The 15108-nt window shown below is 38.4% G+C and overlaps 1 protein-coding gene across 1 annotated transcript in view; it reads right to left on the bottom strand.

Moving 5' to 3' along the window:
* Window positions 1-15108, bottom strand: part of ARID2 (AT-rich interaction domain 2) — a 189382-nt gene that overhangs the window by 5261 nt on the left and 169013 nt on the right. Inside the window, exons 17-20 of the mRNA XM_025403150.1 lie at window positions 11913-12051; window positions 11740-11825; window positions 10279-10402; window positions 10098-10189 (exon numbers count right to left, since the gene is read on the bottom strand). Coding sequence (XP_025258935.1) covers window positions 10098-10189; window positions 10279-10402; window positions 11740-11825; window positions 11913-12051 — 441 coding nt within the window. The remainder of the gene's footprint in view (window positions 1-10097; window positions 10190-10278; window positions 10403-11739; window positions 11826-11912; window positions 12052-15108) is intronic.

Here is a 15108-nt window from a genome sequence, read left to right as displayed (position 1 = left end):
CGAGACCAGCCTGGCCAACATCGTGAAACCCTGTCTCTACTAAAAATACAAAAAATTAGCTGGGTGTGGTGGCAGGAGCCTGTAATCCCAGCTACTTGGGAGGCCAGGGCAGGAGAATCGCTTGAACCCGAGAGGCAGAGGTTGCAGTGACCAAGACTGCATCACTGCACTCCAGCGTGGGCAATAGATCGAGACTCCATCTCAAAAAAAAAAAAAAAAAAAATTACAAAATAAAAATAACTTTACAAAGTACAATCAGTTTTTCCCCACAATCAAGAAAATTTTAAGAAAGAAAAAAGACTTCAGTTTCAAAAAGTTAACAAAATCATAATATTTTTCAAAGTGATAGTTACATGTTAAAAAGCATTCTTTTATTTGAATATTGCATGGATAAAACTAGAAAGAATAAACTGAAATCACTAGGATGATTTAAAAGTAACTAATAATTTCCTTTTTGATGTAAATGTTTAATTTTGTGAGGTTTTAAAAAATTAAGCACTCACTTTGTTTTGATACAAAACAAAATATGCCTATTTTGTTTTTCTATAAAATGATATTCTCTCAACTTCTATATTCACAGGTTATTTTTTGCAGTGAGCCAAGATCGCGCCACTGCACTCCAGCTTGGGCTACAGAGGGAGACTCTGTCTCAAAAATAAAATAAAACAAAACAAAATAAAATAATTAAGGAAATTTCCAAAAAATAGATTAAACAGAGAGAAAACAGAAAGCTAAAAAAGAAAAAAGAAAAAGAAACATACCAGAAAAGTTCCCATTACTGAAGGATATAAATATCCAGACTGAAAGGACCCACCAAAATGAAATAATAACTTCAATTAAAACAACAAAACACCCCCTGAAGACACATCATCATCATGAAACCTTAGAATATTCAGAAATAAAGAGACCACAACAGTTTCTAGAGGGAGGAAAACAGATCACATACAAAGAAATGGGAACCAGAATATCACTAGTCTTCTCAACAGCAAAGCTGGTGCTAGAATACACCAGAGCAATATCCTCAGATTTTTAAAGAAAAATGACTTTTCAATCTAGAATGTGATGTACAGCCAACAACTATCAAGAGTAAGGGTAGACTACAGACATTTTTAGGCATGGAGTGTCTTAAATTATGGAAAGGATATGCTTTTACATGAAGACAGTAAAACAAGAAAAGAAAATAAATGGGTTTCAACGAAAAGGGATTCAACATGGAGACAATTCCTGAGAAGAGCTGTGTACCAGGTCCAGAGAGCAACCTGTCTAGACTGCGGAAGGGCAGTTTGCAAGGAAAAAAAAATTCTAAAAATGAAAATCTGATAGAAGTTTAACAACTGTGTGTGGACAGCTTATTGATATGCTTGAAAGATACTGATTAAAATACATGGTAAAATCACACTAGGCCCATAAAAAGCCAAGCAAAAGGCATGGCACTCATGCTTTTTATGGGCGTAATACAAAGAGACAAAAAGGCTGGGTGTGGTGGCTCACGCCTGTAAGCCCAGCACATTGGGAGGCCAAGGTGGGTGGATCACTTGAGGTCAGGAATTCAAGACCAGCCTGGCCAACACGGTGAAACCCCATCTCTACCAGAAATAAAAAAATTAGCCAGGCATGGTAGTGGGCATCTGTAGTCCCAGCTACTCAGGAGGGTGAGGCAGGAGAATCACCTGAACCTGGGAGGCAGAGGTTGCAATGAGCTGAGATCGCGCCACAGCACTCCAGCCTGGGTGACACAGCGAGACTCTGTCTCAAAAAATAAAAATAAAAAAGAGAAAGAAAAACATAATAGTATAACACTTGGCTCAACATCAAACAATCCAACAATAACATCTGATTTAAGATTTAATCAACGACTGTGATGGAACAATAATATGATGAGGAAAAAGGAAAGTGGGAAGAAGAGAGGTTTAAGACTATCCAATTTCTTAAAAGGGAAGTCAATAAATGTATAAATTTAGGTAAGTTAAGAAATAGTAACACAGACATATTCTTTTGAAATATGAAAGCAACTGCATTAGCTCAAATTGTTGCAGGATCCCCCCTTGGAGGTGGGTAGTGGGGGCAAAGTAGGGAACTATTTGGTTTTATAAAGTAGGGAACTATTTGGTTTTATATATATACATATATATATACACACTTTTTTTTTTTTTTTTTTTGAGATGGAGTCATGCTCTGTCGCCCAGGCTGGAGTGCAGTGGTGGGATCTCGGTTCACTGCAAGCTCCGTCTCCCAGGTTCACGCCATTCTCCTGCTCAGCCTCCTGAGTAGCTGGGACTACAGGCACCTGCCACCACGCTCAGCTAATTTTTTGTATTTTTAGTAGAGACGGGGTTTCACCATGTTATCCAGGATGGTCTCGATCTCCTGACCTCATGAACAGCCTGCCTTGGCCTCCCAAAGTGCTGGGATTACAGGCGTGAGCCACTGCGCCCAGCCTGGTTATAACTTTTATAGCACTTACTACTTCTTTTTTTTTTTTTTTTTTGAGACAGAGTCTTGCTCTGTTGCCAGGCTGGAGTGCAGTGGCGTGATCTTGGCTCACTGCAACCTCTGCCTTCCAGGTTCAAGTGATTCTCCTGCCTCAGCCTCCTGAGTAGCTGGGACTACAGGCATGTGCCACCAGGCCCAGCTAATTTTTGTATTTTTAGTAGAGATGGGGTTTCACCACGTTGGCCAGGATGATCTCAATATCTTGACCTCGTGATTCAACTGCCTCAGCCTCCTAAAGTACTGGGATTACAGGCGTGAGCCACCACGCCCTGCCTTGATTTTTTAAAATTTATTTTTTCTAACACCTTCACTGATGTATAATTCACACACTATACAATCTATTTATTTATTTGAGATGCAATCTTGCTCTGTCACACAGGCTGGAGTACAGTGGCACGATCTCAGCTCACGGCAACATCCGCCTCCTGGGTTCAAGGGATTCTCCTGCCTCAGCCTGAGTGGCTGGAATTACAGGCGTGCGCCACCACGCCCAGCTAATTTTTGCATTTTTTAGCAGAGGTGGGGTTTTGCTATGTTGGCCAGGCTGGTCTCAAACTCCTGACCTCAGATAATCCACCCGCCTCGGCCTCCCAAAGTGCTGGGATTACAGGCGTGAGCCACCGCGTCTGGCTCAATCCACCCATTTAAACAAAAATTCACTCGTTTTTAGTATATTCAGGGAATTGTGCAACCGTCACCACAATCAATTCTAGAATATTTTCATCATCTTTAAAAGAAACCCAATACCCATTAGCAGTCACTTCCAATTTTCCCAAATCCTTCCTTTGTTGTGTTTTAGTTTTTTTCCATTGTGGTAAAACATACATAACATAAAACATACTATTTTAACCACCTCAGTGGCATTAAGTACATTCATACTGTTGTACAACCATCACCACTATCCATCTCCACAACTTTTTCATCATCTCATAATGGAACTCTCTACCCACTTAACAGTAACTCTCCATTCCTGAACTCCCCCCAGCCCCTGGTAACCACTGTTCTACTTTCTGTCTCTATGCATTTGACTCTTCTAGGTATCTCGTAAGTGAAATCATACCATATATTTGTCCTTTTGTGTCATGCTAATTTCACTTAGCATGATGTCCTCAAAGTTTATTCATATGTAGCATATGTCACAGAATTTTTTTCCTTTGTAGGCCGGGCTCAGTAGCTCAAGCCTGTGATCCTAGCACTTTGCGGGGCAGAGGCAGGTGGATTGCTTGAGCCCAGCAGTTCAAGACAAGCCTGGGCAACATGGTGAGACCTCATCTCTAGTAAAAATACAAAAACTGAGGTAGGAGGATCACCTGAGCCTGGAGAGGTCAAGACTGCAGTGAGCCATGATCCCACCACTACACTCCAGCCTGGGCAACAAAGTGAGACCCCGTCTCAAAGATTAAAAAAAACTCAAAACTCATAGAACTGTACACTAAAAAGGGTGAACTTTACTGTATGCAAATTAAAAGTTTTTTCCTTTGTAATACTGAATAGTATCCCATTGTATGTACATGCCACATTTTGTCTATCATCGATAGACACTTAGGTTGCCTCCATACCAATTTTTGGCTGTTGTAAATAATAGCCATGAATATTGGTGTATATATATCTGTTCAATTCCCTGCCTTCAATTCATTTGTGAATATACTCAGAAGTGGGACTGCTGAACGAAACAGATAATTCTGTTTGTTTTTTTAAGGAACTGCCTTACTGTTTTCCACAGCAGCTAGGCATTCTCCATATATTCTGGATATTAGTTTCTTCTCAGACAGGTGACTTGCAATTATTTTGTCTAATTCTATGGGTTGCCTTTTTATTCTGTTGATAGTGTCCTTTGATGTACAAGTTTTAAATTCTGATGAAGTCTAGTTTGTCTGGTTTTCCTTTTATTGCCTGTGTCTTTGGTGTCATATCCCAAGAAATCACTGCCAAATCCAATATTATAAAGCTTTTGCCCTATGTTTTCTTCTAAGAGTTTTATAGTTTTAGCTCTTATATTTAGGTTTTATATATGGTACAGGTTATGTATCCAACTTTTTTGATGTATATATCCAGTTGTTCAAATGCCATTTGTTGAAAAGACTGTCTTTTCCTCATTGAATGAAGAATTGGTACACTTATGGAAAATCATTTGACCAAATATGTGAGGGCTTACTTTTGGGCCCTCTCTTCTATTCCATTGGTCTCTATGGCTGTCTTTATGCCAGTACCACACTGTTTTGATTATGTTAGCTTTGTAGTAAATCAGAAGTGGGAGTCCTGCAACACTGTTCTTTCTCAAGATTATTTCTGCTATTCAGGGTCTCGTGAGATTATGTATGAATTCTAGAACGAATTTTTCTTTTTTTGAGTAAGATTATCACCGTATTTATTTTCCTATAATTTTTCTATAGCTTCAACATTTTCTCTTCAAAATCAAAAGAAAACTATCCCAAAATTTAGAACTGGATCATTTGGCCCTTTCTCTTCTTTATCTCCTCTCAGTTCAAAATGCTTGCGTCTCTTAATGGACAGCATCCTCTTGATCTGCTATTAGGCTCAACACATTCCAGCCTTAGCATAATCGTGGTTTTAGCCTTTGTATTAGTCTGTTTACACGCTGCTGACAAAGACATACCCAAGACTGGGCAATTTACAAAAGAAAGCGGTTTATTGGACTTATAGTTCCATATGGCTGGGGAGGCCTCACAATCAAGGCGGAAAGTGAAAAGTACGTCTCACATGGTGGCAGATGAGAGCTTTTGCAGGCAAACTCCCCTTTTTAAAGCCATCGGATCTCGTGAGACTTATTCACAATAATGAGAATAGCATAGGAAAGACCTGCCCCCATGATTCAATTACTTCCTGCCACGTCCCTCCCACCACATGTGGGAATTCAAGATGAGATTTAGGTGGGGACAGAGCCAAACCACATCAGCCTTCTTTTGAAAAACTGGCTTTGTCTGCCCAAAACAGCCACTCTGCTTCCAATCATAGGGCCTCTTTCCCTGGGCATACAGGGAATCCTTGCCCTTCTCATACGGTGTCACTTTTGTAAGGTTGATGCTTGCCACACTTCTTACACAAGGTTCTTTGGGTTTTAGGTACATTGACCATCTCTGCAGCAGAGCTGCCCTGTCTATATGATGAAAACAGGAAACTGCATCTACAACCCTCACCTTGTGTCACTCACACATAACTGGATTTTTCTATTTTTTCAAAAATCATTGGGATGCTGACAGGTTGCAATGAATCTGTAGAATGCTTTGGAAGTACTAACATCTCACTTAAATTAAGTCTTCCAATTCATGAATATGAGAAATCTTTCCAGTTGTTTATATATTGTTTAATTTCTTTCAGTAATCTTTTGTAGTTTTCAGTGTACCAATCTTCTCCCTCTTTGGTTAAGACAATTCCTAAGTATTTTACTCTTTTTGATGCTATTGTAAGTGGAATTACTGGCCAGGTGCGGTGGCTCACACCTGTAATCCCAGCACTTTAGGAGGCCAATGCAGTTGGGTCACTGGAGATCAGGAGTTCAAGACCAGCCTGGGCAACATGGTGAAACTCCATCTCTACTAAAAATACAAAAATTAGCCGGGTGTGGTTGTGGGTGCCTGTAATCCTAGCTAGTCAGGAAGCTGAGGCAGGAGAATCGCTTGAACCTGGGAGGTGGAAGTGGCAGTGAATCAAGATCATGCCACTGCACTCCAACCTGGGTGACAAGAGCAAAACTCTGTCTCAATAAACAAACAAATAAATAGATAAATGGAATTATTTTCTTAATTTCCTTTTTGTGTTGTTCATTAGAGAAACATACTATTTGATTTTTAAATAAGACCCTTGCATTACACACTAAATATACATATATCAAAAGAAGGCAAATATATTGCACTTTTCCAGAGCTCAAGCTTGATCAGAATGGAGATGAGATGCATTAAACATTTTATACTATTCAAATTATTAGATTCTGAATTTCAAATAAAAAGCTGCTGATATTTTTATACTGTTCAAGATATTCTACGAGAAGAATGAGGGTAAATTTCCATATATCTTACTTGCTTTTTCTTTTTTTTGAGATGGAGTTGCCCAGGCTGTTACCCAGGCTGGAGTGTAGTGGCACAATCTCCGCTCACTGCAACCTTGGAGGCCTCCCAGGTTCAGGCAATTCTCCTGCCTCAGCCTCTCGAGTAGCTGGGATTACAGGCACATGCCACTATGCCCAGCTAATTTTTGTATTTTTTAATAGGGACAGAGTTTCACCATGTTGGCCAGGCTGGTTTTGAACTCCTGACCTTGTAATCCACCTGCCTCGGCCTCCCAAAATGCTGGGATTATAGTAAGCCACCGAGCCTGGCCATTTTTTCTTTAGTTTAAAAGATCACACTCTATATTACTTCTTTTTGTTCTTGAGACAGAGTTTCACCCTGTCACCCAGGCTGAAATGCAGTGGTGTGAGCACGACTCAATGCAACCTCTGCTTCCTGGGCTCAAGTGATCCTCCCACCTCAGCCTCCCTGGTAGCTAGGACCACAGGTGCACAACACCAAATCCAGCTAATTTTTAAAATTTTTTGTATAGATGGGGTTTCGTCATGTTGCCCAGGCTGATCTCGAATGCCTGGCTCAAGCAATCTATCTGCCTCAGCCTCCCAAAGTGCTGGGATTACAGGCATGAGCCACCACGTCTAGCCTCGCATTATTCCACTAGAGAACTATCAAGAGAGAATTATCTTTTGTAGCTGCCTGATTTTCTACACTCTCTCCACACATGTGGGTTCTGCCAGATTTTCTATCAGTATTCTTGCTTAGGTAAAACTCCCCATCAGTGGAGATGTTCAACAGAAGTTCTATACTGGGGATTTCAACCTGGATTGGGCGAGTGAATAGAAATACTTAATGGATTGTCTTAATTCATATGACTCTACTATTCTAACGTCATAGGACCTGAAGATGCCAGAAAATACTTGAAAGGTTTAGAGATAAATAAAATAACAAAATCAACAAAACAAAACCAGTGAAATGAAAACTTTTGGCTCAACATTTTATTAGCTCTAGACAAAGAAGCTTTGCCTAGAATGTACAATTTCAATGCGAAGAAAAGGTCCTTAAAAAAATTACAAAGTTGTTTCTAGTATTCCAATTTTCTACACAAATTCCAGATCAGGCCGGGAATGGTGGCTGATGCCTGTAATCCCAGCACTTTGGGAGGCCAAGGCGGGTGGATCACCTGAGGTCAGGAGTTCGAGACCAGCCTGGCCAACATGGTGAAACCCTGTCTCTACTAAAAATACAAAAAAAAAAAAAAATTAGTTGGGCATGGTGGCAGTTGCCCGTAATCCTAGCTACTCAGGAGGCTGAGGCAGGAGAATCGCTTGAAACTGTGAGATGCAGTTGCAGTGAGCCGAGACCACGCCATTGCACCCTAGCCTTGGCAACAGAGCGAGACTCTGTCTCAAAAAAAAAAAAAAAAGAGGCCGGGCACAGTGGCTCACACCTATAATCCCAGCACTTTGAGAGGCTACGGTGGGTGGATCACTTGAGGTCAGAAGTTTGGACCAGTCTGGCCAACATGGTGACACTCTGTCTCTCTTAAAAATACAAAAATTAGCCGGTTGTGGTGGCGAGCGCCTGTAGTCCCAGGTACTCGAGAGGCTGAAGCAGGAGAATCGCTCAAACCTACAGGCAGAGGCTGCAGGCAGCCGAGATTGTGCCACTGCACTCCAGCCTGGGCAATAGAGCGAGACTCTGTCTCAAAAAACAAACAAACAAAATAAAACAAACAACACAACAACAACAAAACACACACAAATTCCAGATCAGAACTCTAGGATAATGAATTTCCCACCACCTGTCTATCAATCAAATACTTACTGAATGACTATCATATTGCTAACACTATGCTAGGCACTAAAGATACAAAGATCAAAATACTGAATCCCTACCTTCAAAGAGCTCATCATCTAAGGTGGTAACATGCAACACATGGGGCAGTAGGGAATATGTACTGTGCTCCAGGTCAGGGTTAAGGTAGTAAGGAAGATGTCAGGAAAGGAAGCAGTAATCACTGAGTTGAATCTTAAAGGATGAATAGGAGGTAGAGATTATAATGTGTTGGGCACTGTGCTAAGTGTTCAAGCTACAAAGATTAATCAGAGGAAGTCTCTGCACATAGTTCTGTAAGGGAAAAAGCCGCATAAAAAAACATTTTCAAAACAATGAGATTAAAAGTTTTAAGATAGACATGTTGTAAAAATAGAGGAGAACAAGCTCAGTAGGGAAGGGGAATAGAGCAAAGGAAAGGCTATACAAAGAAACTCATGTGTGAGCTGAATCATGAAGGGTAAGCAGATATTCAATAGGTGGGCAACGCAGGGAGGAGGGCATTCTAGGCAGGGAGAATAGTATGAGCATTGGAACAAAGGTACAAAGTGTGACTTGAAAGAGCCCAGTGTGATTAGGAACTTGCATGTGGCTTAGTTTCACTGAAATGTAGGCTATGAAACAAAAAAGGGGTTAGGAGGGAAATAAAGTAAGAAAAGTAAAAAGAAATGTTATGAACTAAATCATGAAGATACTAGAATTCTCGTATGGTTATTAAACCTTTACATTTCTCTTTTTTTCTAAAAAAAACTTGGCTCAAGTGTGAAAAATTTTCTTGTTCATTTATACTTGATTAAATAAATATAGTAACATTTGCCATTACAGATAACTTTTTCAACTTTAGCTTTAAATGCTATTCACCTTCCACTTAGCGAAATCTTAAAACAATATAGTCAAATTCATTTTCTTTTTATAATTGATACCACTATTTTTATGCTTAGAAAATTCAGTTTAAAGGTCATTGTAAAGAATATCATAAAAGACCTAAAACAAGGTAAAATAGGGGTGTAGGGAAGAACTAACATGGATTCAAAATACATTAAGGAGATGGAACTAATATGTGAAAGGGAGAGCCTGAGATAGAAAGTGACTATCAGGAACACAAGATGCATCTGAGGACAGCTTCTCAGAGAGGCAGCCCAAGAGTGGTCAGTTGAAGATGCAGGAGGAATTCCAGAAAAGTAACTAAGGAAGACAAGGTATCGACAAAATATTCTATATTTGCTCTCTCAAGAATTAATGAGTTATCCCTCCTGGTTTCTGTACATCTACAAAATCCTGGGTTTTCTTTTGCTTAAGTCCATTGGAAAGTTTAAAACTTCAGAGTATTATACATATACCTTAACATTATTTATGACATTGATGGGTACATGAAAATGACAAGTGTCAAACTGAATTTCATTTGGACTCCACGTGATTCAAATGATCAATTCCTTTGTTTTCCCCAATAAACTCCTAAGTTTCCTCTTTAGTAGAGCTACTTTTTGTTCTAAATTCTATGGCCAGTAAGACAAATTAACTTAATAAAACAACTTAAAGGACCATTTTTTGGTTGTTTTAACTTCTATTTATTTTTGACTTTTAAGAGCTCATCATGGCCTGACCTAGGCATAAACTTTTGGATGTATTTGCAAAACTGATGAGAAAAACAATGAAGAAAATACAGTTATCTAATTTTATTAACTTATATGTAAAAATAAAATAAACTAAATTCACTTTGGCTACAGAAAACATATTACTCACCTGCGACCACATTCTGAGTATTTACCAATATTTTTTAATATTAAGGCAGCTGTTAGTCGGATGTGTTTAGTTATTGGTCCCTCTTTTTCATCCTTAAAAAGAAAGGAAAAAAAGAAAGAATAAAGATCTAAATCACACAGGACTCAGACTTTTACAGATAAGGGTTTCAAGGCATGCTTACTGTAAAATCTCGAAAGACAAGGTTTCTTGATCCTCTCCTCAGAGCCATAAGTGCAGCACTGGGATGATTCACAATGGCCTTCTGTGCTCTAGGAGTTGAGCTTGTGCCCCCTACAGCTGGCTGCCTAAATTGATCAGAGAGAGCGAGAGAGAGAGAGTTAACATGATACTGCAGACAGACTGACAACTATGACCATCCTGCCAATCTCTTTAAGCTGGTTATTTAAAAATTGTGTTTACAGGGTGACTAAAGGTCCAATGGGCCAGCATTAACGTTTATGCTCTGTGACAGCTTAGGCAAAGGGGCTCTTAGTATCAAGGTGAAGTTTCAAGTCTTTTATTTTCCAATCTATCAATTTTAAAGCAAAGAGATGTTCCATCTTTAAAGTTACCGTACTGGGTAAGTATGCAATCAAGACAAATTCAACATAACGTCATAGTTACAGCCTTCTCATCTTTGAATATAATGTGAAGATTTTAACAAAGAAGAAAAGTCTACAATTTTTGCTACAAATTATTTCCAAATGTTACCCAAGAGTAAAGTAATAATACTACCTAAGAATGTACTGACACTGGTCATCCAGGAAAACACGGTATGATAACATGGATTTATGCTAAATACCACATTTCAAACTATTACTTACATAACTTAAATTTCATCATTATTTCATAATTTCAATCAATCCTTTCACTACAGTTCTGTTATTTATGAAATATACAGAATGGAAGAACTGTAGAGATGATTTTATGTAAAATATGATTCAAACTACTGTAGATTTCTTTGGCCAAGCAGATAAAATGCATCATTATCTGTGTGCTCTGGTGAGATAGCAATGGAGATGCTGACTTATCACATATGAGGAAACACTGTTTCTGACACTGTAACTGGCTGCATGACTTTCAATATTTCTTTTCACATTTGAAAAGCAGGGGTATTTCTGATACATTTTTACTAATTCTGAATATTAAATTATTTTATGCTAATGCTGAATATTAAATGAGACAACCTGAAAACGATCTTTAAACTGTAAACCAGTGTTATGTATGTTTATATGTGTATGTGTATATATATATTTGATAATGGCAAGATATGAAATCTCTTTGCCATTATCAAATAGATGATTACTCTCTTATAGGAAAAGGAACCATACACAGTACTTTTAGTTTACAAAGTATTTCTCATATACCATCTGTCATTACTTCCAATGACTGACTAGTCTACAAAACAGAATCAGTGTTAGAGCTCAAAGGTAACTTACAGACCACATTGTCCAGCCAAAGGGAAAAGTGATGCCAAGAGAATCTAAGCAATTTGAACAGGGTCACATTGCTGGTTTGTGGCAGAGCTGGACTGGAACCCAGGTTTCTGGTCTCCTAATATGCTAAGTTGCATTTCATTGTTCTTGTGTTTTGCCTAGTTTCTTTTTGTATGTACAATAGGAAGTAAACTCATTTTCCTTACTTGGTAGAAGACTTCTGACTTCCTGCTTGTCCTGGTTCATCTTGTTTTAATCCTGCAAGTAGGGCATCCTTTGAACAGTGCTTATCCTTATTGAGAAAGAGGAAGCAACAGAATGCATATCAAAATCTTTAATGCAAATGAGTTACTGATCAAATAATATTTAAAAAGTGTACCTGCAAGTGGGTAATAAAAGAAAATCGCTGTCGCTGAAAAGGCTCACAACCTTCCCAAAGACACTGCCCTGGATATACATCTTTTCCTCCATGTTCAGTTGCTGCATGGTAGAAAACCTGTGAGGGTGTCTGAAACCACCTATAAAAAATAATAGTAGTAGACACTTGGATGTATTCAAGTATATTTTGAAACTATTTCAAAAATTTCTCTACTTATATTTCTAAGTGGAATCATCAGTTGTACTGAACACTTTTGGTAATTTGTTTTAACATCCCTTATTCCTAATTCCCTACCTTCAATGAAGGCTGACTAAAAATCTCTTAAAAGTGAATAAAATATCATTTAAAAACACCATAGAACATTATCTTATAAACAAATATCATATTCTATTGTACTTTTATAAATTGCTCATTTACTACATTTCATATTAGATATAATAACTCAAGCATATCCAATCCAACAGTTCAAATTCTGTAAGTTTTAGTAAGTCTGCCTTTTAAGTTCACATTTATATGTCTGTCCACGTTGTTAAGTACTATCTCTCACTCCTCCAGCACATATCCTATGATGTCTGAGTGGGCAGGTGGCAAAGCACACAAAACTGAAGGAAGTCAGATTTTATTGTCCTTTATTAGACAATATGGAATTGAGAGAGAACAGTGGAATCTAGACAGCAAAGAATGTATTAAAAGGCTTCAATTACTAATGAATAACTCAAATATTTGTGCAATCAATATATATATATATTTTTTTGAGATGGAGTTTCGCTCTGTCGCCAGGCTGGAGTGCAGTGGTGCGATCTTGGCTCACTGCAACCTCCGCCTCCCGGGTTCAAGCGATTCTTCTGCCTCAGCCTTCCAAGTACCTGGGACTACAGGCACACGCCACCACGCCCAGCTAATTTTTGTATTTTTAGTAGAGACGGGGTTTCACTATGTTGGCCAGGCTGGTCTCGAACTCCTGACCTCATGATCCACCCGCCTCGGCCTCCCAAAGTGCCGGGATTACAGGTGTGAGCCACAGCACCCAGCCACAATGAATATCTTTAAGATCTAAAGCAAAGATCTCTTAGGATTTGACTTTTTATGGCTGTCATATAAACATATATATATTTGAACCAGTTTTTAATGTGTAACAAATATCCAGTATCCCAAATTATTCTTCCTTTAGGAATGACTAATATTTTAAAATAAAATTTAATCAGAAGTTAATTAAATACTAAATTATATAACACAGTGTCAGAAAGAGTAAGTTATATATTTAATTTCCATCACATGTATCTATATAAATACCTACAAAAGTATATTGTGAGGCTAAAATCAGTAAACACATTTTAAATTTCAGAACTTTGTTTACTTCTCAGAACTCACAATGCTATTTCATTAATATGAAATATGACTTGAGTTCTGTTATACATACTAGTTATTGCCACAAGGAAGCATTTCTTGTTGTGTTTTTAAGACATTACCTAAATACTATTAAATCATTAACTGCAATATATTAAGTCTACACACACGTGCACACGTATACACAGAAACCAAAATCCAAATGTACTACTACTCAGTATTCACAATGTCTATTTCTAAACTATTTTTCAATACATACAATGAATAAAGTTTATTGGCAACAATAAAAATGGTGAATTTAGCAGCCACAGGAAAAATGATAGCACTTCCTTAAATCAATTTTAATTACTAAATACACACAGTTATGTGTATACGAATTTAAGACAACAGATATTTTAAAGTGTTCATTAGTCTATCTGTCCTCAGAGTCTATTTTTCTCTTCAATCTACTACTATTTTCTTCATTCCAAGTCTATTTTCTATCTAACTACTCTAGTCATAAAAGCTATTCATTGAATGTTGTGGTGGTTCAAGGTAAAGTTCTAATATAATTATAAATGAAGCTGGTTGCAATAATCACGTGAAGGTGAAAAGTAGTTAAGGGTTCCAAATCCATTAAATGAACTACCTGAATTTTATTTATGAGACGGAGTCTTGTTCTGTCACCCAGGCTGGAGTGCAATGGCATGGTCTCGACTCAATCCAACCTCTGCCTCCCGGGTTCAAGCGATTCTCCTGCCTCAGCCTCCCAAACAGATGGGACTACAGGCACCTGCCACCATGCCCAGCCAATTTTTGTATTTTTAGTAGAGACGGGGTTTCGCCATGTTGGCCAGAATGGTCTCGAACTCCTGACCTTGTGATCCACCTGCCTCAGGCTTCCAAAGTGCTGGGATTACAGGCGTGAGCCAGCCACCATGCCTGGCCAATACCTGAGTTTTAAAAGTTTACATGTAATATTGGAGAGTTAAACTCTAAAGAAATGTAAAGCAAATAAATACTGAGTTTTCAGAACATTATGGATATTTACTGGATGGATTGGGAGAAGTATAAGTGATGAAGCAGAATGCTGCTGTTTACTGTCATATCTAGAAAACTGTTCTTAAAACTACTCCGGCAATCACCTCCACTCCCTACCACCAACCCATAAATCATAAACAATATGTTAAGGAAAGTGGGAAAATTCAAGAGTATCCAAAAATAATACAAATAAAAATTACTTGTGATATAGCCATAATGCTAACATTTTAGTATACTTTCTTTAAGCCTTCTCTGAGTATGTATGTGTTTTTAAACAAAACTGGGACTGTTACTGATATAATTTTATATACTGCTGCCACTCCAGGGTAATATGATAGCTTTGTACAAATTATTATTATTATTTGAGACAGAGTCTCACTCTGTTGCCCAGGCTGGAGTGCAGTGGCACAATCTTGGCTTACTGCAACCTCTGTCTCCTGAGTTCATGTGATTCTTCTGCCTCAGCCTCCTGAGTAGCTGGGATTGCAGGCATGCAGCAGAATGCCTAATTTTTGTATTTTTTATTAGAGACGGGGTTTCTCCATGTCGACCAGGCTGGTTTCAAGCTCCTGACCTCAAGTGATCTGCCTGCCTCGGCCTCCCAAAGTGCTGGGATTACAGGTGTGGGTCACCACGTCCGGCCCCTTTGTACAAATTAAAACAATATTCTTCCTTAAGATACTTTATTGTCTTGTGCTGAAAAATTGTTGTAATAAATATACAACATATGGCACATACAATGTGACTGGTTCCCCCCTTCATGTGTACAACCATTGGCAACAGCTTTGGGCAAAAAAGAATCCTCTGAAACTCATTTTACTCACTGAGA

Source organism: Theropithecus gelada, chromosome 11 (genome assembly GCF_003255815.1).
Source record: "Theropithecus gelada isolate Dixy chromosome 11, Tgel_1.0, whole genome shotgun sequence".
NCBI lineage: Eukaryota > Metazoa > Chordata > Mammalia > Primates > Cercopithecidae > Theropithecus > Theropithecus gelada.
The sequence above is the reverse complement of the archived record's forward strand: the minus strand, read 5'-3'. Positions and strand labels throughout refer to the sequence as shown.